We start from the raw sequence: 21,931 nt of genomic DNA, 5'->3' as shown, positions 1-21,931 counted from the left end.
ACAAAACCCACCCCTGATCTATGCATCTTCACAGGTTTGTGTGTCCAACACCTTTTCTTCCACAAAGTCCTTCAGCCTGTCAACCTCTCAAATCCATGAACATGTTTCTGCTTAAATCTTCCAAACAGATTTCCACTCTACCATGATATTAATTTGGCTTTCATCAAATCCACAAATAAGATTCTATGTGACTGTGACACAAGTCAACTACTCCTCCTTACAAAATAAGATGTGATTAACTCCATTATCTTCCTCAGGCACTCTTCCATTTACATCCACCTAGAATAGGCTCCTCAACGCTGCTTCGGAGTATATGCACGTGCCCCAGGGACGTTATTATTTCTCATACAGTGCCATCAACTAAAAACACAGCATGCTTTTCCAAATGTTCAACCTCCTCAGGCTAAATAATCAGAACACCAATGGCACTACACTATTTTGATTGCGAAAAATAATCTGTTCCCAACATCATCCATCTTACTATCAAATGGTTTTTGGGTTAAACAAGTTGAGTGCTGCATTTGATCCTGAGGTAAGCTTTTGACCACTGATTGCCAGATGCTGTTCACAAATCAGGTTTTATTAAATAATCTCCTTAATTAACGTATGAATGAGGTCACTCAAGGTCCTGTTTGTGGATTTTGAGAAGCAAGTAGAAGTGAGATGTGTGGGGTTAGGAGACTTGAATCTTGGAGACGGTGGGAGGAGTTCATCAGGTGAAAGTGGACAGTTACCTGCACTTCATTCACTCTAGTACTACATTTGCTGCTCAAAATGTAGTCTCCTCTGCATTGGGGAAATGAAGCATGGACTGGCTGACCGCTTCACAAAACACCTACTTTTTGTCCATACAAAAGAGCCTGAGCTTCCAGTTGTTAGAATTAGAATCAGAATCCCTACAGTGTGAAAACAGGCCCTTCGGCCCAACAAGTCTACACCGAACCCCAGAACATCCCAACCAGACCCATCCCCTATAACCCACCTAATCTATACATCCCTGAACACTATGGGCAATTTTGCACAGCCAATCCACCTAGCCTGCACATCTTTGGACTGTGGGAGGAAACCGGAGCACCAGGAGGAAACCCACGCAGACATGGGGCGAACGTGCAATCTCCACACAGACAGCCACCCGAGGCTAGAATTGAACCCGGGTCCCTGGTGCTGTGAGGCAGCAGTGCCACTGTTGCCTGAGCTTCAACACACACCTTGTTCCTTGGCCAACGTCTCTGCTGCAGGCTTGCCGCAGTGCTTCGTTGAAGCTCAGTGCAAGCTGAAAGAACATTGGGAATCTTGTAGCCTTCTGGAATTAATATGAAGTTCAACAAATTTAGGGTTTGAGGCACATCTCCCATGTCTTTACCCTAACACCCCACTAAAAGCCTTTGTTATCACATGGTCTGCTATTACACACAAACCATTGTTAGCCACTAACAATCCCCATTAGTAGCTACTCATTCTCCTCGGCTAATTGTTATCCACTCCTTTGTCTGTCCAGTTGTTTTTCTCTCTCTCTCTCTTTGGGCTCTATTGCCACCTACTGTTTACTCATTACCTCCTCCCTTCCTTCCCCCCCACCCCCGCCGCCGTCTGCTGCATGAAAACCAACTTTTTCCTAGCTACCATCAGTTCTGATGAAGAGTCACTTGACTTGAAATGTTAACTCTGATTGCTGTCCACTGGTGTCACCAGACGGGGAGGCGATGGCCTAGTGGTATAATCGCTGGATTGTTAATCCAGAAGCCCAGATAATATTCTGAGGAACTAGGTTTGAATCCCACCTTGGCAGATGGCGGAATTTGAATTCAATAAATATCTGGAATTAAGAATCTAATGATAACCATGAATCAATTGTCGATTGTTGGAAAAACTCATCTGCTTCACTAATGACGTTACGGGAGGAAACTGCCATCCTTACCTGGTCTCGCCTGTGACTCCAGATCCACTGCAATGTGGTTGACTCTTAACTGCCTTCTGGGTAATTAGGGATGAGCAATAAATGCTGTCTGGTCAGCGACGCTCGCAATCTGTGAATGAATAAAGAACACGCGCGGTGGCTCAGTGGTTAGCACTGCAGCCTCACAGCGCCAGGGACCCGGGTTCAATTCCAGCCTCGGGCGACTGTCTGTGTGGAGTTTGCACATTCTCCCTGTGTCTGCGTGGGTTTCCTCCGGGTGCTCCGGTTTCCTCCCACAGTCCAAAGATGTGCAGGCTAGGTGGATTGGTCATGCTAAATTGCCCGTAGCGTTTGGGGGTGTGTGGGTTATAGGGGGATGGGTTTGGGTGGGATGCTTCAAAGGGCGGTGTGGACCTGTTGGGCCGAAGGGCCTGTTTCCACACTGTAGGGAATCTAATCTAATCTAAACTTGCTGAGATTTTCCAGCAAAATGTTTTTATTTTTGATTTCCAGCATCCGCAGTTCTTTTGGTTCTTTTCTAATGGAAACAATCCTGGCCTGTCTGAATTTTCCCCGTAAGACAATCCATTCATTGAATGCATCAGTCGGAACTACTTATATTTCATTTAGATCAATCCTAAATAAGGAATCAAAGCTGTACACGGTATTTGATATTGTCTCACCAATGCACTGTATAACTAAAGCACAACCTCTTTACACTGATGCTAATCCCTCTTGTAATACAGAATGGTATTTCATGAGCCTTCTTAATCACTTACAGTATCTGCATACCAATTTTTTGTGTGTCATGCATTAGAATAACTAGATCCATCGGCACTTTGGATTGCTTCAATCAATTTCCATTTAAATAATACAGTGCAATATTATTCTTCCTGGCAAAGTGAACAACTTTATCTCTATCTACCATATTCTTGCCCATTCATTTGACAGGGTTGCAGACTGATATAGATTGGTTGGCAGTTTCACAAAATAATTTTCCTTTAAATCATCTGCAAATTTATCCACCGTGTCTTGGACCCCATCATCTGAGCACTGTTGTAAATTCTAACAGGTTGACCCCAGTGGGACTCCACTCATCATATCCTGCCAATCTGAAAAAGATCCATTTATGCATTCTCTATGTAACAAGACCTGAAATAATTATAGATTTCACCCATAATACTTATAATTGAGGCTATCAATGCAAACCATAGCATCATTTAGACATACCAAGCAGTACTTTCCATACAAGGACACGATACATGGAGGGAAGAGGATAACGTTGAGCAAAAGTACAGAGCTTCTCAACATCTACAAAAAGGAAAAAACATTACTGATCATACAGAATTGATATTAAGTTTGCAAAGCTTAATTTGTTTTGGTCACTAATTTACACAAAGTACAGGATATCACCTAAACCAGAAGAAATTATTTCATTTTTCACTCACAGAAGAACAAGATTAGAACATCAGAGCACTTCAGGCTCCATAATTAAGTCAGTAATTTGTCCATCCCAGACAAGAGACCATTTTACCACCACATTCAATTTTAGAGAATAACACTACAGTAGTCATATTGCTAGACTAATAACTGACATTTCAAGGGCTCAAACCTCACCATGACAGACTATAGAACTCAATTAAATCAGCCAAAACGTGGAAAGAATGAGAAACATTGAGCGAATCAGCTGTTAGACTATAGTAAAAAGTCTATTACTCTTAATGATTAATTAATATCTTTCAGGCAAAGAAATCTACCATGGCTTTCCAGACTGGTCAACATAAAGTTCTATTGCACAGCATGTGGCTAACTCTTCATGTTGACTTGTAATCCAGAAGAGTATGATTTTCTTTGTAAGGCAGCAGGAGGCTGCTTGGTGGTGGTGGTGCTTAGACAGGCCCATCCTACTGACATCCATATTTGATTGCAGCATTCTAGCTATGAGAAATGGATTATGAGAACCACAACCACAGTTGATTTCACATGAGCATTAGGTCTATAAGAATTGGCTTTTGGGAGTCTCTTGCGGTGCAGTGATAGAGTCCCTACCCCTGCACGAGGAAACCTAGGTTCATGCCCTGCCTGCTTAGGTGTGTAATAACACCTTTGAACAGATTGATTAGAAAAATAGGTTAAATAAAAAAATCTTCCTGAAGCTAGCTGATAAAGGAAGACAAGGAAGATGTCAATCAATGTAAAACAGTTGGGGCACCTTGAAGAGACAGTAATCATTGTATCAGACTGTTTTGGATGATGATGAAGAATGGGATCTAAATTCAGTGAACCATGGATAATGAGGGATGCACACAATTGGACAGAAAAAGAGCGGCTTGCGGCAGGTACAGGTAGTTCTGTGATAATGTGTGTTTCGTTAACACTGACTGGCCGTAACGTGACTGATGAATAGCGGACGCTATTTGGACAACACAAACTTTCTGCCTTACAGGTATAATGACCTTCTATAGCGATTTCCAGAAAATGTGATTTTCTATGGTGATTTTCAATAGCTCGATTTTCTATAGTGCAAGGTCACACAAGAACGTAGCTATCGCATTATTGGAGAACTACCTGTAGAGGTCTTAAAAGGGCAGAAGACCTAATGCAATATATAATGTGCAGGGGGTAACTTAAAAAAGAAATTAGGACATCAGAAAGGGCCATGAAAGGATGCTGGTGGGAAATCCTAAATTATTTTACAAGTACAATAAAGGCAAAAGGATAACTAGAGAAAGAATAAGGCCGTTAAGGACTACGCTAGTAATCAGTGTGTGCAGTCAACGGATGTAGGTAGGTTTCTAAATGAATATTCTTTGTCAGCATTCACTAGTGAGAGGGTCAATGTATGTACAGAAATTAATGAGAAGAACTGTGAGATAATTAACAAAATCAGCACAGGCAAGGAAGCAGTGCTGAGTGGTCTGTCAAGCTTAAAAGAAAATTAATCTCCAGGTCTGGATGAAATGTATTCCTGGCTATTGAATGAGGCAAGGGGGGAAGTAACAGAGGCACTGGCCACAAGAGAGTGCCACAGGACTGGAGAACAGCCAATCTGGCACCATAATTTACAAAGGGATCATGGAATAAGTCAGAAAATTACACGTCAGTCAGTATCACCGCAGTGGTAAGGAAACTACTGGAGGAAGCAAATCTGAGGGACAAAATTAGCCTGCATTTGGAGAGGCAAGGATTATTCAAAAACAGTCAACATGGCTAAGGGGAGGTGCTTGATTGAATTTTCCAAGGAGATGATCAATTGCGTGGTTGAGGATAATGCATTTGACATAGTCTGCATGGACTTCTGTAAGACTTTTGATAAGGTCCTGCATCGGACACTGATAGTGAAGGTTTCAACGTACAAAATGGAAATTTTGCTAATTGTGGCAAAGAAGCAAATGGTGATGGTCAATGAGTGTTCTTGTGACTGGAAGCTTGTCTACTACGGGGTGCTGCGAGTATCGACATTGGGGCCCTTGTTGTTTGTGGTGTCTATATATCATTTAAATTTGAATTGTGGAGGGTTGATGAGAATTGGTGGGATGATAAATTGTGAGCAGGATAGCCTGAGGTTACAAGATATAAACAGATTAGTCAGATGGTCAGTTGCAAATGGAATTCAATCCAGATAAGTTAGAGATGGTCTGCTTCGGCAGGACAAATAAGGCCCGGGAGCATGTGATGAATGAAAGAATCCTGGGAAGCACCGAGGGTCAGAATGACTTCGGTGTGCATGTAAACCGGTCCCTTAGAAGAACAGGTAGAAAATGTGATTAAGAAGGCCTATCCACATAAAGATGTGGAGATGCCAGTGTTGGATGTGGGGGAGCAAGGTCAAAAGTTAGACGACACCAGGTTATAGTCCAACAGGTTTATTTGAAATCACAAACTTTCAAAGCGCTGTTCCTTCATCTGGTGAAATGAAGGGAAGCATACAGAATTTAGATTAAATTAAATTAGATTCTCTACAATGTGGAAACAGGCCCTTTGGCCCAACAAGTCCACACCACCCCTTTATAGGCAAAGAAATTTAAAGATCGTACAAACAGTGTGAATGGAGTATCAATAGGCTGAATAGCCAGTGAAGGGACGAACCATGATCCAATTAATTGAGGCAGACAGATAGTGACAAAAAATTAAAAGTAATAAGATGCTGCTGTAAACAAACCAAATGGCTAAAGTAACATGATTGGTATAAGAGTTGCATGCCAAGGGTCTAACCAAAGAAACAACTAATCCAAACTGTAGAAACCAAGGTAGAGCAATCATAACAAGTTATGCAGGTGATGGCGTCAAAACAGGATAATAAGGAAGATTTTACAAATACAGAACAGCATGGTGGGCTTACATGACAATGACATCAACCCAAGATTACGGTTGAGGCTGTCTTCATGAGTAAGGAACTTGGCTATCAGTTTCTGCTTGGTGATTCTATGTTGTTATATATCCCGAAGGTTATTTTGGAGAATGCTTAGCCAAAGATTGGAGGCTGAATGTATCCACGTGATAGCATCTTACTAACTACATTTCATTCCATCTAGAAAGTCAAGAGTAGATACATAAATGGAACAGAACAAAAGGGCGCAGATTTAAAGGGATTCGCAAAAGAAGGACAAAGTGAAGAAACACCTTTTCACTCAACGAGTAGTTAAGGTTTACAATGCACAGCCTAGAAGTGTGGTTGAGTTAGCTTCAACTGAGTCATTCATACAAGCACTGGTGATTATTATCAACCAAGACATTCATGAGGGCACTGGTGATTAGTTGGATAAAAATAGGTGTGTGTGGCATCCGTCAGTCTCAAGAGACCATGGATCTGTGCCTGGAGAGTTTTGATTCAGCTGCTCATGATAGCGCAGCGTCTGTTGTGGCTGTACAGGCCCACATGGGAGTGACAGTCTCAGTTGCAGCGACTGCATTTGAAGACAATCTCCTCCAGTGTTGCCGTGTTGTTGTCTTTCCGTTAAGCGTGGTTTTCTTCAGCGGCAAGCCTCAGTTTCTCCTCTCCTCACTCCAGCCCTCTGCGTAGTTCCCGTCTCCAGCATGAGCGATCATTTGCGATGTCTTCCCATCTCTCGACGTCCAGGTCCATTGACTTCATGTCCCTTTTGCAGACGTCTTTGAAATGAAGATGAGGTCGTCCTCGTGCTCTCATCGACGGCCAATTCCCCATACAGCACATCTTTCAGGATCCTCCCGTCTGGAATACGATGTACATGATCCAACCAGCGGTGTTGTTGGAGTAGGGTGAAGAGGCCGGGTACCTGGGCGCAGGTGAGGACTTCGGTGTTGGTGACTCGGTCAGTCCACTTGATGTCCAGAATGCGTCTCAGGCTGCGAAGGTGGAAAGCGTTGAGACGCCGCTCTTGTCTGGAGTAGAGGCTCCAGGTCTTGCTGCCATAAAGCAGTGTGCTGAGGACGCACGCCCTGTAGACTGCAATCTTGGTGTCAACGTTTTGTTCTCCCAGACTCTCGGTCAGCCTGGCGAATGTGGACACTGCTCGTCCAATCCACCTGTTGATCTCGATGTCCAGGGAGAGGCTGTCTGTGATGGTGGAGCCGAGGTATGTGAATTCGTGGACTACCACCAGCTCGTAGTTGTTGAAGGTGATGACAGGGGGGTGCTCAATGCCTTGACCCAACACGTTGGTCTTCTTCAGGCTAATGGTTAGGCTGAATTCTTGGCAGGCTCTTGAGAGGTTGTCCATAAGGCGCTGCAGTTGCTCTTCAGAGTGTGCTGCAAACGTTGCTTCGTCAGCAAACAACACATCTCTAATGAGTACTTCACGAACCTTGGATTTTGCCCTCAGCTGGGACAGACTAAGCAGACTTCCGTCCGATCTGGTGTGGAGGTAGACACCATCAGTTGACGTTCCAAATGTGTGTTTCAGCATGACTGTGAAGAAGATGCCGAACAGGGTGGAGGCAAGCACTGTTTCACACCGCTGCGGATGTTGAAAGCCTCCGAAGAAGAGCTGTCAAATTGAACGACGCCTTTCATATCCGCATGAATGGATATAAATGATATGCAAGGATATTGAAAGAAACCAAATTGGCACTATGCAATAAGGTTCTTTCAATGAGCCAGTACAGATACAACAGTCTAAATAGACTCCTTCTGTACCCTAACACTTCTGCGATTCTGTAAAATTCTCAGCTAGTTTCATATCTGCTGGCTGATCAAGTTGGTTTTTGCTTTGCTATCTTAAATTGGACCTCAAAGTCAGAAGATGTTGACCACCTGCATGAGCAACAGAAACAGCAGGTACAAAAGTAATACACACTCACAGATCTGCAGTTGCACAGGGGAGAGGGAATGTCAGGAACAGCCCTATCTATGAAACATTTCTGAACACCAGTGTCTCAGGACATCAAATCAGGTGAAAGAACATTTCTGCAGGTTCCTTGAAGAAAACCTTCTGCCTGCCAATCAAAGTCTCACCACTGTAAATATTTTCATGTCTGGATCTTTCCCCTGCAGATTTGCAAGGATCTCCAAGCTTATCCCACAAATGCACAAGATAGTTGACTGATTAATCATTTGCTAGAACTAACAATAATGTGAATGTTGCCACCAATTATGTCACTCAGAATGAGCAGGTGCTCAGTTTTCCAGATCAGGCTGGCATGGCCTGGGCGAAAGGCATCATTGACAACCAGCTGGTTTACAATCAAAGACAGTTATTTTTAATTCATTGGACTTGGAAGCAGATGTACAGAGTGGCTGTTGAGAAACAAGACCTACAAATCTAGCTAATGTGATCCATCAGAAACCCAATAGTACGACAAAGAATGGTATATCACCACCAGATGTGTCATTAAAATAGCCATAATGTGCAGCTTTAATAACAATATATTGGATCACCTTCTGTCCATCTTACGACACATCAGTAAAATTAAAATCAAGACTTTGATGACCTAAGGGGGAACCAAGTAGTCTCAACTCTTTGTCAAAATTATGATTTATCAAATGTCCATATCCTTTAAAAAAATTATCACATATATTAAGGGAATGATGCAAAATGGTTATTACAAATGTTTATGCAGGTCAACAAGTTTAAATTTACACAAAGGTTTTAAATTCTTTCTTCATTCAATCTTCAAAAGTGAAATCCACATGTGATCATTTGGATCAGATTCAGGAGCACCAACATCTTACAACCAACAATTTCAGATTAGGATTCAGATGAACTTTTCAATTATTACCTGAGTTAACAGTATTATAGTGAATCATGTAAACACTCCAGGCTTACCTAATGGATCATCCTTCAGCAGAATCTCAAGGGATTTCTTTTCTTCAACACCACGAAACCCAACTTTTTCATAATAGTGGGAACGGAAGTTTCTCTGTGGGTCTTCAGCCATTTCCTACTAAATAAAACTCATAGTCACCTCTGCTTCTTAAAATATACAAGGAGCAGGAGTTGGTCATTCAACCTCTTGAGCTTTTCTGCCACTCAATTATATCATGGTTGGTTTGATCATAACCTTAAACCTGCATTCCCATCTGCCGCTGATAACTTCACCACCTTCCCTCGCTTTTCAAGAACCTATCCACCTCTGCCTTAAAAATATTCAAGAACTCTGCTTCGAACATGCTTCAAGACTCATGACCGATGAAGGAAAAGAAATCACCCAATCTCTGTTAATGCGTTACAGTGGTGGGGAAGCTGCTAGAGAACATGCTGAGGGATAGGAAAATGGGCTTATTAGTGATAGGCAGCGTGGTTTTGTGTGGGGAAGGTCAAGTCCTACCAACTTGGTAGAATTCTTTGAGGAAGTGACAAAGCTGATAGATGACAGAAAGGCTGCAGATGTCATATATATGGATCTCATTAAGGCGCTTGATAAGGTTCCCCATGGTAGGCTGATGGAGAAAGTGAAGTTGTATGGGGTCCAGGGTGTACTAGTTAGATGGATAGAGAACTGGCTGGGCAACAGGAGACAGAGAGTTGTAGAGGAAGGGAGTTTATAAAAAATGGAGAACTGTGACCAGTGGTGTTCCGGAGGGATCCGTGTTGGGACTACTGTTGTTTGTGATATACATAAATGATCTGGAGGAAGGTATAGATGGTCTGATTGGCAAGTTTGCAGGTGACACTAAGATTGGTGGAGTAGCAGATCGTGAAGGGGACTATCGGAGAATGCAGCAGAATATAGATAGATTAGAGATTTGGGTGGAGAAATGGCAGATAGAGTTCAATCCAGGCAAATGCGAGGTGATGCATTTTGGAAGATCCAATTCAAGAGTGAACTATACGGTAAACGGAAAAACTCTGGGGAAAACATGCACAGAGAGATCTAGGTGTTCAGGTCCATTGTTCCCTGAAGGTGGCAACGCAGGTCAATAGAGTGGTCAAGAAGGCATACGGAATAGTTTCGTTCATTGGATGGGCTATTGGAGTACAAGAGTTTGCAGGTCACGTTGCAGTTGTATAGGACTTTGGTTTGACCACATGTGGAATACTGCATACAGTTCTGATTGCCACGTTACCAAAAGGATGTGGATGCTTTGGAAAGAGTGTAGACGAGGTTCACCAGGATGTTGCCTGGTATGGAGGGCGCTAGCTATGAAGAGAGTTTGAGTAGATTAGGTTTATTTACATTAGAAAGATGGAGGCAGAGGGGGGGACCTGATTGAGGTCGACAAAATCATGAGAGGTATAGACAGGGTGGATAGCAAGAAGCTTTTTCCCAGAGAGGGGGACTCCATTACTAGGGGTCACGATTTCAAGGTGAGAGGGGAAAAGTTTAAGGGGGATGTGTGTGAAAAGTTCTTTACACAGAGGGTCGTGGGTGCCTGGAACGCGTTGCCAGGGTTGGTGGTAGTGGCGGACTCGATTGCATTGTTCAAGATGTACCTAGACAGATACATGAATGGGCAAGGAGCAGAGGGATACAGTTCCTTGAAAAATAGGCAACAGGTTTAGATAGAGGATCTGGATCAGTGCAGGCCGGGAGGGCTGAAGAGTCTGTTCCTGTGCTGTAATTTTCTTTGTTCTTTGTTCTACCAGCTATAAACCTCGCCAGTTCAACTATGCCTTTTAAGACAACTCAATCATCCCAGATAATAGTTTGGTAAACTTTCTCTGAATTGTTTCCAATGCCCTTACATTCTGGTTTTAATAAGGTGACCAATATGGTGTATAGTGCTGCAGACATGTCTTACCAGTATCTTGTGTAACTGAAACATAACCTCCTTATTTTTGTATTCAGATTCTCCTCATGACAAATGAAAACATTGTTATTTTTCCTAACCAAAACTGTAGAAGCCTTGAAATACAATCTAATCAGTCTGCTGCAATTAATTGGCCAGTAAACCACTTCAGTTGGTAAATTTAAAATAAGTATGGAGAATGGCACCAATTGTTTTAATTATTTCACAGGATCATTGTCTAGTCCAGCATTCATTGCCAATTCCGAATTACTCACAGGGCAGTTAAGAGTCAACCATATTGCTGTGTGTCTGGAGTCACTTGGTCTGGCTCCAGATGGCAATTCCTTTTCCTAAAGGACATTTGTGATCCAGATGGGTTTTTTCAACAACGGACAATGGTTTCAAGGTCATCATTACACACTTAATTTCAGATTTTCACTGAATTCAAATTGTGCTATTTACCATGGTAGGGTTCAAACTTGGATCCTCAAAACACTGCCTGGGTCCCTGGATTAATAATCTAGCAAGGTCTCTCTAGAAAATCATCTATAATCCCGAGACTTGGCATCTCTCACTAATATCTGCTAAACAATACAGCATAGAGTGTTGGAAGATTTTAAAACTTGCTAGAATAGCCAATTTTGCATTGAAATGTTGCATAAAATTAAATGATTGCGAAAACAGCGACTAGAGCTGCAAAAAAGTCAAGCCAAGTCTAGCTCAAGACTTACATTCTGTAGATTACGAAAGAGAATAAAGGAGGCAGAATGAAGAATAAAAGGAGTGTTAAATAGTAGGACAGAAAGGATACATGACAGGTCATTCAGTCCATTCTGATGGAGAAATACACCTGGTGTCATAAGTGCTACTTTTTGCCTCAATGGGGTAAAGACCAGATAATGAACTAATTCCATCTTGAAAGCCTGAATTGACTCTGCCGTCCACCACATTCAGAGGCTATGTTTTCCGGACTCCAACCACTCACTGCATAAAAATGTCAAAATTGCAGTTTTTGTCAATGACCATAAATTTGTCTTCTGCTCCTCAATCCTGCCACCAATGAGAACAGTTTCCCCCATTTACTCTGTCCAGATCCTTGATGATTTTAAATATTTCCTCTCAATTTTCTCATCTCCAAGAAAAAGTCTTACTTTATTAGATTGGAAAATCTTCCTACATAACTAAAGTTCCACATTGCTAAAAACATTTCCACAGATCTTTAGTACACGCTGTCTGATGCCTCCACATCCTTTCCAGATCGTAATACCAAATACTTAACTTGGGGGTAAACCAATGTGTTTTAGAGTCATACAACATGGAAGCAGACCTTTCAGCCCAACTAGTCTATGCTGAACATAATCCCAAACTAAACGAATATTATCTGCCTGCTCCTGGCCCATATCGGTCCAAACGTTTCCTATTCATGCAGTGTTCCAAATGTCTTTTAAATATTGTAATTGTACCCACATCAACCACTAACTCAGTGCCACGATATACTCTGAATCAACAACACATGAAAGCCTGACAATGTTACTGATCTGTAGTTACCATAGCTCAGGCACAGAAACTTGGCTGTAGAGTATTGAGAAAATACATTGGACTAAATTAACTGTATATGTTTTGAGTAGGGAAAGACTAAGGAAGGAGTTAGGAATATGAGGGGAAGACAAGCAGTTTTGCTCATCACAGCCTTATGAAAAACGACAAGAAAATAATATCAACTCAATTTATTCATGATGCCACATCTGTAAGGCAAGAATTGAGGATATGGTGAGAAGCCAAGAAGAGAACAATTGAAACAGCAGGCTTACCTGAACCAAACAGTCTTCCCTTACCCCTCTATCAGAATGATCCTGTGCATCATCACCATCCTAGACGTGGGAGATGATCATCACAGTAAATTATGAAATTAGATCACTATCAATTCTATAACATGCATAAAGAAATAGAAAAGTAATAAATTTATGCTTGTATTTCACTCACTGTTTCAAGTTGACCCAGCTTTGCAAAGCTTTTGAAAGAGGCAGAAATTATGATAATGTACAACTCCTGTATCATACAGGTGACGTGTAAGTTATCCAGAACTCTGTGGTCCTTATCAAGGGCATTGATCCTGAAGAAAGACTAAATCATATTGCTCTTTTCTAATAATAACTAAAACACAGTCAAATTCTGCCATTTCAAAAAGAGTTAAGAGTTAATGACATAACAATCTGTTCCAATTATGGTACCTGAGGGATAATATTGGTTGTAGAATCATATTGTACAGAAGGGGCCCTTCAGCCTATTGGGTCTACTAACTACACTTGTCCCAATTTCCCCACTCTAGGCCTATAGCCTGGAAAGTTGTGACAGTTTAAGTGTTCATGAAAGTACTTCTTTAAAGGTTGAGAGATTATCCACCTCGACTAACATCCTAGGCAGTGCATCCCATATCCCATCACCCCTAGATGAAAAGGCTTTACCATAAATCCCCTCTAAACCCGTTGCCTTTTACTTTAAAAGTGTTATCCCCTTCCCCCATTCTTGATCCTTTCAATTAAGGAGAACAGCTGCTTTCTTCTTATCTTTGCCTCTCAACCCTATACAGCTCTGTCAGGTACCCACGCCCCCCCAAACCTCCAATCTTCTCTACTCCAAAGAAAAGAGCCTGAGCTTATCCAACTTCGCTCCACAGCTGAAATGCAACATCCTTGTGAATTGTCTCTGCACCCCTGCCACAGAAATCACATTTTTACTATACTGTGTTGACCAGACAGCACACAGCATCCTAGCTGTGGCCTAACCAAAGTTCCGTACAGCTCAACATAACTTCCCTGCTCCTATAATCTGAACCTAGTCTGAAAAAGACAAGCATCCCACATGCCTTCTTAACTACATCATTTACCTTTCCTGCCACCTTCAGGATTCTAAGGACATGCACCCTAAGATCCCCTATTCCTGAACTTTCTAGTGTCCTGCCATTCAATCAATGACTCCTCTTTTGTCTTGTTACTTCTTCCAAAGTGCATCACTTCACAATTAATAGGGTTAAATTCCATTTGCTACTGACCTGACCATGTGACCAATCCATTTTAATCCTTCTATAAACGAAGACTCTTCATTGTCAACCACTTGGTCAATCTTGGTGTTTTGCAACGTTATCATCTCCTCCCCTAACACTCACCATCACCATTTCCACCCCCAAAGAAAACATCATCACCCCAACATTCTCATCTACATCATTAACGAACCCAGCACTGATGCCTGTGGTATGCAACTGCACACCAGGCTCCAGTCACACAAACAGCCTTCCACCACCATCCTCTGTCTCCATTCACTATGCCAATTTTGGATCCTCCTTGCCAAGTTACCCTGGATCCCTTGAACTTTTGCATTCTTTAATCAGTTTCCCATGAGGGATCTTGTCAAAGAACTTGCTGAAATTCATGTAGGCTACGTTAACTGTCCTACCCTCATCTACACCTTTGGTCAGCTTTTCAAAATATTCTACCTGATTTGTTAGGCAAAACTATGCTTACTCTCCCTGATCAAGCCTTGCCTCTCTAAATGGCGATTAGTTTTCTCCTTCACTATTTTCTCCAACAGCTTTCCTATCACTGATGTAAGAGTCAGGGCACTGGATTACTTTCTCTAATCTTTGAAACAACGCAATGGAGTCTTTACGGCTAATGGTGCACGGAATCTTTCAGCAATTTGAGAAAACACAGTGCACTGAAAGATGGCGCTGCCAATAATGTAGCAATTGTAGCGTCCACTCAAGTCTTTGGAACAGGGCATGAACACTCGCATGTCAAAGGCCACCACTAGAGCGAGACTTGAATCATACAATGACTAAACCCAACTTGCAATTTGTTTGAAAATGCGTACAGTACCTTACATCAGTACATTCAGCTAGTCCAAAAGAAAAAAAACAAATTGTGAAATATATGGCCTAAATTGCAGCTGCAGAGAAGTAGGCTTTATGTTTAGTACACTCATCAACTCTCACAGGATACTGTCTTATTCTGTTCACTAGTGTTCAGGAGATAGTCCAGGATGGAGTCACAATCCTAAAGTTACAAATCTGCAATACGGGGATACGCATGAAAAACAGAGACACTTCAACAGAATTAATTTTCAAGGGTAAAGCGTGTAAGATGCTAACGGTAATTAAAAGATATATACGTAAAATTATTGCATTCAAATTACACAAGGACAGGGGACAGTAAAGTTAAAGGAGGTAGAAGAACTAACGAATATCAGCAAGTTCTCTTTGGTACTAACAGCAATCACTACAGTACATGGAATGAACACAGCTGAAATGAAAACACAGAACAACTTGCGAAAATACCAAGTCAGTGATGGCAGGGTGACTATAATTTGTTTATACATGGATGAACTAAAATGGACCAATTTTGTATTTACTTGTGAAAATCTGGATTGCTATTGAATGTAACAATTCAAAAGTATCACCAAAAATTATTTGTATTATTTCATGGTTGTTTATGTTCATATTGTTGTCAGAGAGAAAATGGTGTTGAAGCTTTTCATCTTGTAGGATGACAAGATTTCAAAGGGAACAATTTCTACTGCATGAGAAACAGGGTGAAGACTGACTTACATTCAGACTTTGATTGGTCAAGGCATTGCCATACAGAATGCATCAAGGAACAGTTGCTCCAAAAGATTTTGTTTAAACTATTAAAAATTGCAAGTCAACTCTGATTGGTTGAGACATGCCACAGGAATTCATCAAGGAACAGTGTCTCCCAAGCTTTTATTTAATTGAGAAGATGCAAAACCCAAAGAAATTATTTTTCCCGAAAATGAACATAGAGTCAAGGAGACATACAGTATGTAAACATACTCTTTGGCTCAACTCGTCCATGCCAATCAGAAATCCTAAATTAATCTAGTCCTATCTGCCAGCAATTGGCCCAAATCCATCTAAAGCCATCCTATTCATCTACCAATCCAAATGCCTTTTAAATACTGTAATTTTCCAGGCTTCCACCATTTCTGCTGGCAGTTCATTCCACACACATCACCCTCTATTTGAAAAGGTGCTCCTTAGATCCCTTTTAAACTTTCCCTTCTCACCTTACACCTATGCCCTCTAGCTTTGCATTCCCCTATTCTGGGGGAAACACCTTGACTATTCATCCTATCAATGTCCCTGATGATTTTATAAACTTCCATAAGAGTCACCCCTCAGCCTCTGACCCTCCAGAGAAAACAGTCTCAGCCTATTCAGCCTCTCCCCATAGCTCAAACCCTCCAACCCTGGCAATATTCTTGCAATTGTTTTCTGAACTCCTTCAAATTTCACAACATCCTCCCTATAGCAGGGAGACCAGAATTGAATGCAGTATTCCAAAGGTGGCCTAACCAATGTACTGTACAACCGCAACATGACCTCCCAGCTCCTATACTCCATGCACTGATCAATAAAGGCTAGCATACCAAACATCTTGTTCGCTCCCCCAACTACCTGTGATTCCACTTCCAAAGAACTATGAACCTGCCTTCCAAGGTCTCTTTGTTCAGCAACACTCCCCAGGACCGCCCTAACTTGCCTTTCCAAACTACAGCACCTCACATTTATCTAAATTAAACTCCAACTGCCACTCCTCGGTGCATCGGCCCATTTGATCAAGGTCGTACTGTGAGGTAACCTGCACTGTCCGCTATGCCAACAATTGTGGTGTCACCTATAGACTTACTAACCACATATTTACATCCAAATAATTTATATAAATATCAAAAAGCAGTGGACCAGGTACTGATCCTTGTGGCACATCGCTGGTCACAGGCCTGCAGTCTGAAAAGCAACTCTCCAACACTACCCTTAATCAATGCTCTTCGTCACTTCAAAAAAATCAATCAAGTTAGTCAGACTCGATTTTCTGTGCACAAAGCTATATTGATTATCCCTAATCAGTCTGTGCCTTTCCAAATACATGTAAATCCTGTCTCTCAGAATCCCATCCAACAACTTGCCCACAACTGATGTCAGGCTCACTAGTTTATAATTCTTTACCACTATTCTTTAAATAATGGCACCAGGTCAGCCAACATCCAGTCTTCCAGCACCTCACTCGTGGTGATCAATGATATAAATATCTTAGCAAAGGGCCCAGCAATCACCTCCCTGGCTTCCCACGAAGTTCGAGGGTACACCTGATCCTGTCCAGGGGATTTATGCACCTTTATGCATTTTAAGATGTCCAGCACCATCTCCTCTGTAATATAGCTAGCTAGCTTCCATTTCCTTCTCCACTTGTTAATAGATTATAGAATTTGAATACAAATACTGAAAACACAGAAGTACAGACAGTAAAGGACACTCAATTCAGTCGGCTGTGCAGAGCCGAAACAGGCTGTGGCTCTCAACTGCAGGCTGTGTACATGGATCAAAGGTAGGTCAGTGAGGCACACAAGTATTTGCTTAGAAAGAAAGAAAGCAAAGTAACATTTCAGGTTTGGGACCTTGCATCAGGATGAGGAAATGCAGTAGATTTGCCCAAGGGATAGGATGTAGGACAAGAAAGATTAAATCACAGAACATTACTTGTCACAAAACAAAAAGGCTTAACAATAGAATTCCTCGGCATGTCTCTGAATTCCTGGAGGTCTGGCATTCCAACCGAAACATTGTCAACAAACACACTGAACTGGACCCGATATATGAACCACTGAAAAACAGAACCGGAAGTAATATCCAAGAACTGAGGTATATACGTAACAAGTGGGACAAAACACCAACACTTCACTGGAGGCATACTGGCAGTGTTACCTAGCAGGGTGATGAAATGCGTGCAATTAAACAGACTGGCTTGGTAACAAGTCTGCAACCTGAACTAAAGGTGTGAGCGATCATGAAAGCTGGGATCCAAATGCAACGTAAAGAAAATAGAGAGATAAACCAAACCATCCAGGAAAATGAACAAAATAATGGCAGATATTACAACTTAAAATGTTGAGACCAAAAGATTACACAACGTGCTGTCAAAAAATGAGGTGCATTTTGTTTCATTATCAATGCTGGAGGCCAAAGATCGAACGGAGGAAAGAGCGTTAGACCATAAGACAGAGGAGTGGGAGTAAGACCATGCGGCCCATCCAGTCCACTCCTCCATTTAAATCATGGCTGATTGGCATTTCAACACCACTTCCCTGCACTCTCCCCGTAGCCCTTGATTCCTTCTGAGATCAAGAATTTGTTGATCTCTACCTTGAAGGCATCCAACGTCCCAGCCTCCACTGCACCCTGCGGCAACGAATTCCACAAGCCCACCACTCTCTGCCTGAAGAAATGTCATCTCATTTCAGTTTTAAATTTACCCCCTCTAATTTTAAGGCTGTGGCCATGGGTCCTAGTCTCCCCGCCTAACGGAAACAACTTCCTAGCATCCACCCCTTCTAAACCATACATTATCATGTAAGTTTCTATTAGATCTCCCCTCAACCTTCTAAACTCTAATGAGTACAATCCCAGGATCCTTAGCCGTTCATCATACGCTAAACCTACCATTCCAGGGATCATCCGTGTGAATTTCTGCTGGACACGCTCCAGGGCTAGTTGTCCTTCCTGAGGTGCGGGGCCCAAAATTTGACACAGTATTCTAAACGGGGCCTAACTAGAGCCTTATAAAGCCTCAGAAGCACATCGCTGCTTTTATATTCCAACCCTCTTGAGATTAACAACAACACTACATTCGCTTTCTTAATTACGGACTCTACCTGCAAGTTAACCTTTAGAGAATCCTGGACCAACACTCCCAGATCCCTTTGCACTTCTGATTTGCGAATTTTCTCACCATTTAGAAAATAGTCCATGCCTGTATTCTTTTTTCCAAAGTGCAAAACTTCACTTTTACTCACATTGAATTGCATCAGCCATTTCCTGGACGACTCTCCGAAACTGTCTAAATCTTTCTGCAGCTTCCCCACCTCCTCAGTACTACCTGCTTGTCCACCTATCTTCGTATCATTGGCAAACTTCGCCAGAATGCCCCCAGGCCCTTCATCCAGATCATTAATATATAAGATGAACAGCTGTGGCCCCAACACTGAACCCTGCAGGACACCACTCATCACCAGTTGCCATTCCGAAAAAGAGACTTTTATCCCAACTCTCTGCCTTCTGTCAGACAGCCAATCCTCAATCCAAGCCAGTAGCTGACCTTGAACACCACGGGCCCTCACCTTGCTCAGCAGCCTCCCGTGAGGCACCGTATCAAAGGCCTTTTGGAAGTCTAGATAGATAACATCTGGCCAGGAAATGGCTGATGCAATTCAATGTGAGTAAAAGTGAGGTTTTGCACTTTGGAAAAAAGAATACAGGCATGGACTATTTTCTAAATGGTGAAAAAATTCGCAAATCAGAAGTGCAAAGGGATCTGGGAGTGTTGGTCCAGGATTCTCTAAAGGTTAACTTGCAGGTAGAGTCTGTAATTAAGAAAGCGAATGTAGTGTTGTTGTTAATCTCAAGAGGGTTGGAATATAAAAGCAGAGATGTGTTTCTGAGGCTTTATAAGGCTCTAGTTAGGCCCCATTTAGAATACTGTGTCCAATTTTGGGCCTCACACCCCACAAAGGACATACTAGCCCTGGAGCGTGTCCAGCAGAAATTCACACGGATGATCCCTGGAATGGTAGGTTTAGCATATGATGAATGGCTAAGGATCCTGGGATTGTACTCATTAGAGTTTAGAAGGTTGAGGGGAGATCTAATAGAAATTTACATGATAATATATGGTTTTGAAGGGGTGGACGTTAGGAAGTTGTTTCTGTTAGGCGGGGACACTAGGACCTGTGGGCACAGCTTTAAAATTAGAGGGGGTAAATTTAAAACTGAAATGAGATGACATTTCTTCAGCCAAAGAGTGGTGGGTTTGTGGAATTCATTGCCGCAGAGTGCAGTGGAGGCTGGGACATTGGATGCCTTCAAGGCAGAGATGGACAAATTCTTGATCTCGGAAGGAATCAAGGGCTACGGGGAGAGTGCAGGGAAGTGGTGTTGAAATGCCCATCAGCCATGATTTAATTGGAGGAGTGGACTTGATGGGCCGAATGGCCTTACTTCCACTCCTATGTCTTATGGAATGACTAGACACTGGTTTGCGGGGGGGGGGGGGGGGGGTTGTATGTCTGAAGATGACGTTGGTCCATGGGAACTAGACAGTGTGATGTTGTGGGTTAGTGACTGGCCACATCAGGGGAGGAGGAGTTCATAATGGACTGGTTACATCCATGGGATTGAGTTGGCGTACACCAGTCATATCAGGGAGGGAAGGAGATGGTAGACAGGGATGGGGGATGATGGAAACTGAGTGCTGAATTTAGAATGAGTAATAGATGCCGGTTTGTGACTGGCTGTGTCCAGGGGAGGGGAAGGGTCAGTAACAGGCAGGTCTGGGAAAGGACAGAGTGATATTCATGCGAATTAGTAAACAACAGAATCTGGCCGATGGAGTCAATGGCCAGCCATTTCTAGGGTTTGGAGAGTTCATGGGGATCAATGACAAGTCATGGGGGGGGTGGATGGGTGGTAGGCTGTTGCGGGGTAGCAACTGACAAGTTCAGGGGAATTGAAGGGGGTCAGTAACTAGCCATGTTCAGGATGGAAATGGTTTGATGGCAATTAGTCTCTGGCTATGACCAATTGCTTGAGTGTAGGACAGGACAAGGTGTCCGGAGGTGGGGCTGGATGAAGGTGGCTGATCAGGGTTCGGGACTAATCACAGCAAGGGATTACAGGAGCAGTAATAGCGGTCAGTGATCGACCTTATCCAGGACTTCGGGAGTTAATGAGTGAGTGATTCGCTTTGGCAACGGGAGAAGGCGAGGTTGTTGACAGACAACCTTCAAGGATAGAGGCAGGGTGTTTGTAGAAACATAGAAAATGAGAGTAGGCTATTAGGCCCATTCGACCTTGCTCCGCCATTTTTCATGATCTTGACTGATCTTCGTGAGCACGACAGAGGCGCAGGGAATGACCGGTCATGGCCCGATTGGGGCGGGTGTGACGTTTCGTGACCGGCCGTGCGAAGTGGGACCGAAGAGTTGATTGGGACTCATCCGGTTGGGGGCTGCTTGAGTATTGATATCGATTAATGCAATATTTGTAAGATCTGGTATGAGTTGCTGACAGTCAGTGATCGGTCGTATCCAGAGAGGGGGATGTTGATGGAGGCGAAAGCGGGACACCGTTTTGACGGCTGACCGTGTTTGATGACAAACTTTTTGATGTAGCTCCATGACCGGGGTCTGACAGTAAAAAGAGGCTTTACTGCAGCCGCAATAGCGAACCCGAATCAAAGAATCACTATCCCATTCTTCTCACCAACGGGCCGCGGATCACACTCACCAAAACAGCTGCCCATCTGGCGACCAAAGAAAAACCTCCTCTGCCGGAAGTGGTGTCAGGAAGCTCTAGCCGGAAGTAAATGTTAAGGGGCGTGACTAACAAAAGAGTATGCAATATGTAATAAGCTGTAAACTGATACACTAAATAGATGCTAAAGACTGGTCAACAAAGAAGTATCGGTTAACTGATGGTCCGACAATCATATTCAAATGTAGACTGATAAAAAACAGAAGAACATGAATAGACGGACATTGAACAGTTCACACTGATAGTGTCAGAGATAATGGGAACTGCAGATGCTGGAGATTCCAAGATAATAAAATGTGAGGCTGGATGAACACAGCAGGCCAAGCAGCATCTCAGGAGCACTCCAAGATAATAAAATGTGAGGCTGGATGAACACAGCAGGCCAAGCAGCATTCCAAGATAATAAAATGTGAGGCTGGATGAACACAGCAGGCCAAGCAGCATTTCCAAGATAATAAAATGTGAGGCTGGATGAACACAGCAGGCCAAGCAGCATTTCCAA

At 42.7% G+C, this 21,931-nt stretch overlaps 1 protein-coding gene across 6 annotated transcripts in view; it reads right to left on the bottom strand.

Annotated features, from left to right (window-relative positions):
- The window catches only part of tbc1d7 (TBC1 domain family, member 7), a 70,149-nt gene extending 48,681 nt beyond the window's left edge, over positions 1-21,468 (bottom strand). Inside the window, exons 1-5 of one of the 6 annotated variants that reach the window (XM_048561740.2) lie at positions 21,403-21,451; positions 13,032-13,172; positions 12,860-12,919; positions 9,145-9,259; positions 3,128-3,208 (exon numbers count right to left, since the gene is read on the bottom strand). In XM_048561740.2, the coding sequence (XP_048417697.1) occupies positions 3,128-3,208; positions 9,145-9,259; positions 12,860-12,919; positions 13,032-13,106 (331 nt within the window). In that variant the 5' untranslated portion in view covers positions 13,107-13,172; positions 21,403-21,451. Of the gene's footprint in view, positions 1-3,127; positions 3,209-9,144; positions 9,263-12,859; positions 12,920-13,031; positions 18,177-21,402 lie in introns of those variants that run through there. The other 5 variants (XM_048561748.2, XM_048561766.2, XM_048561775.2 and 2 more) reach the window with 5 other exon arrangements.
- Positions 21,469-21,931: the final 463 nt, after the last annotated feature.

The sequence above is a fragment of the Stegostoma tigrinum genome, chromosome 2 (genome assembly GCF_030684315.1).
Source record: "Stegostoma tigrinum isolate sSteTig4 chromosome 2, sSteTig4.hap1, whole genome shotgun sequence".
In the NCBI taxonomy this organism is placed as follows: Eukaryota; Metazoa; Chordata; class Chondrichthyes; order Orectolobiformes; family Stegostomatidae; genus Stegostoma; species Stegostoma tigrinum.
The sequence above is the reverse complement of the archived record's forward strand: the minus strand, read 5'-3'. Positions and strand labels throughout refer to the sequence as shown.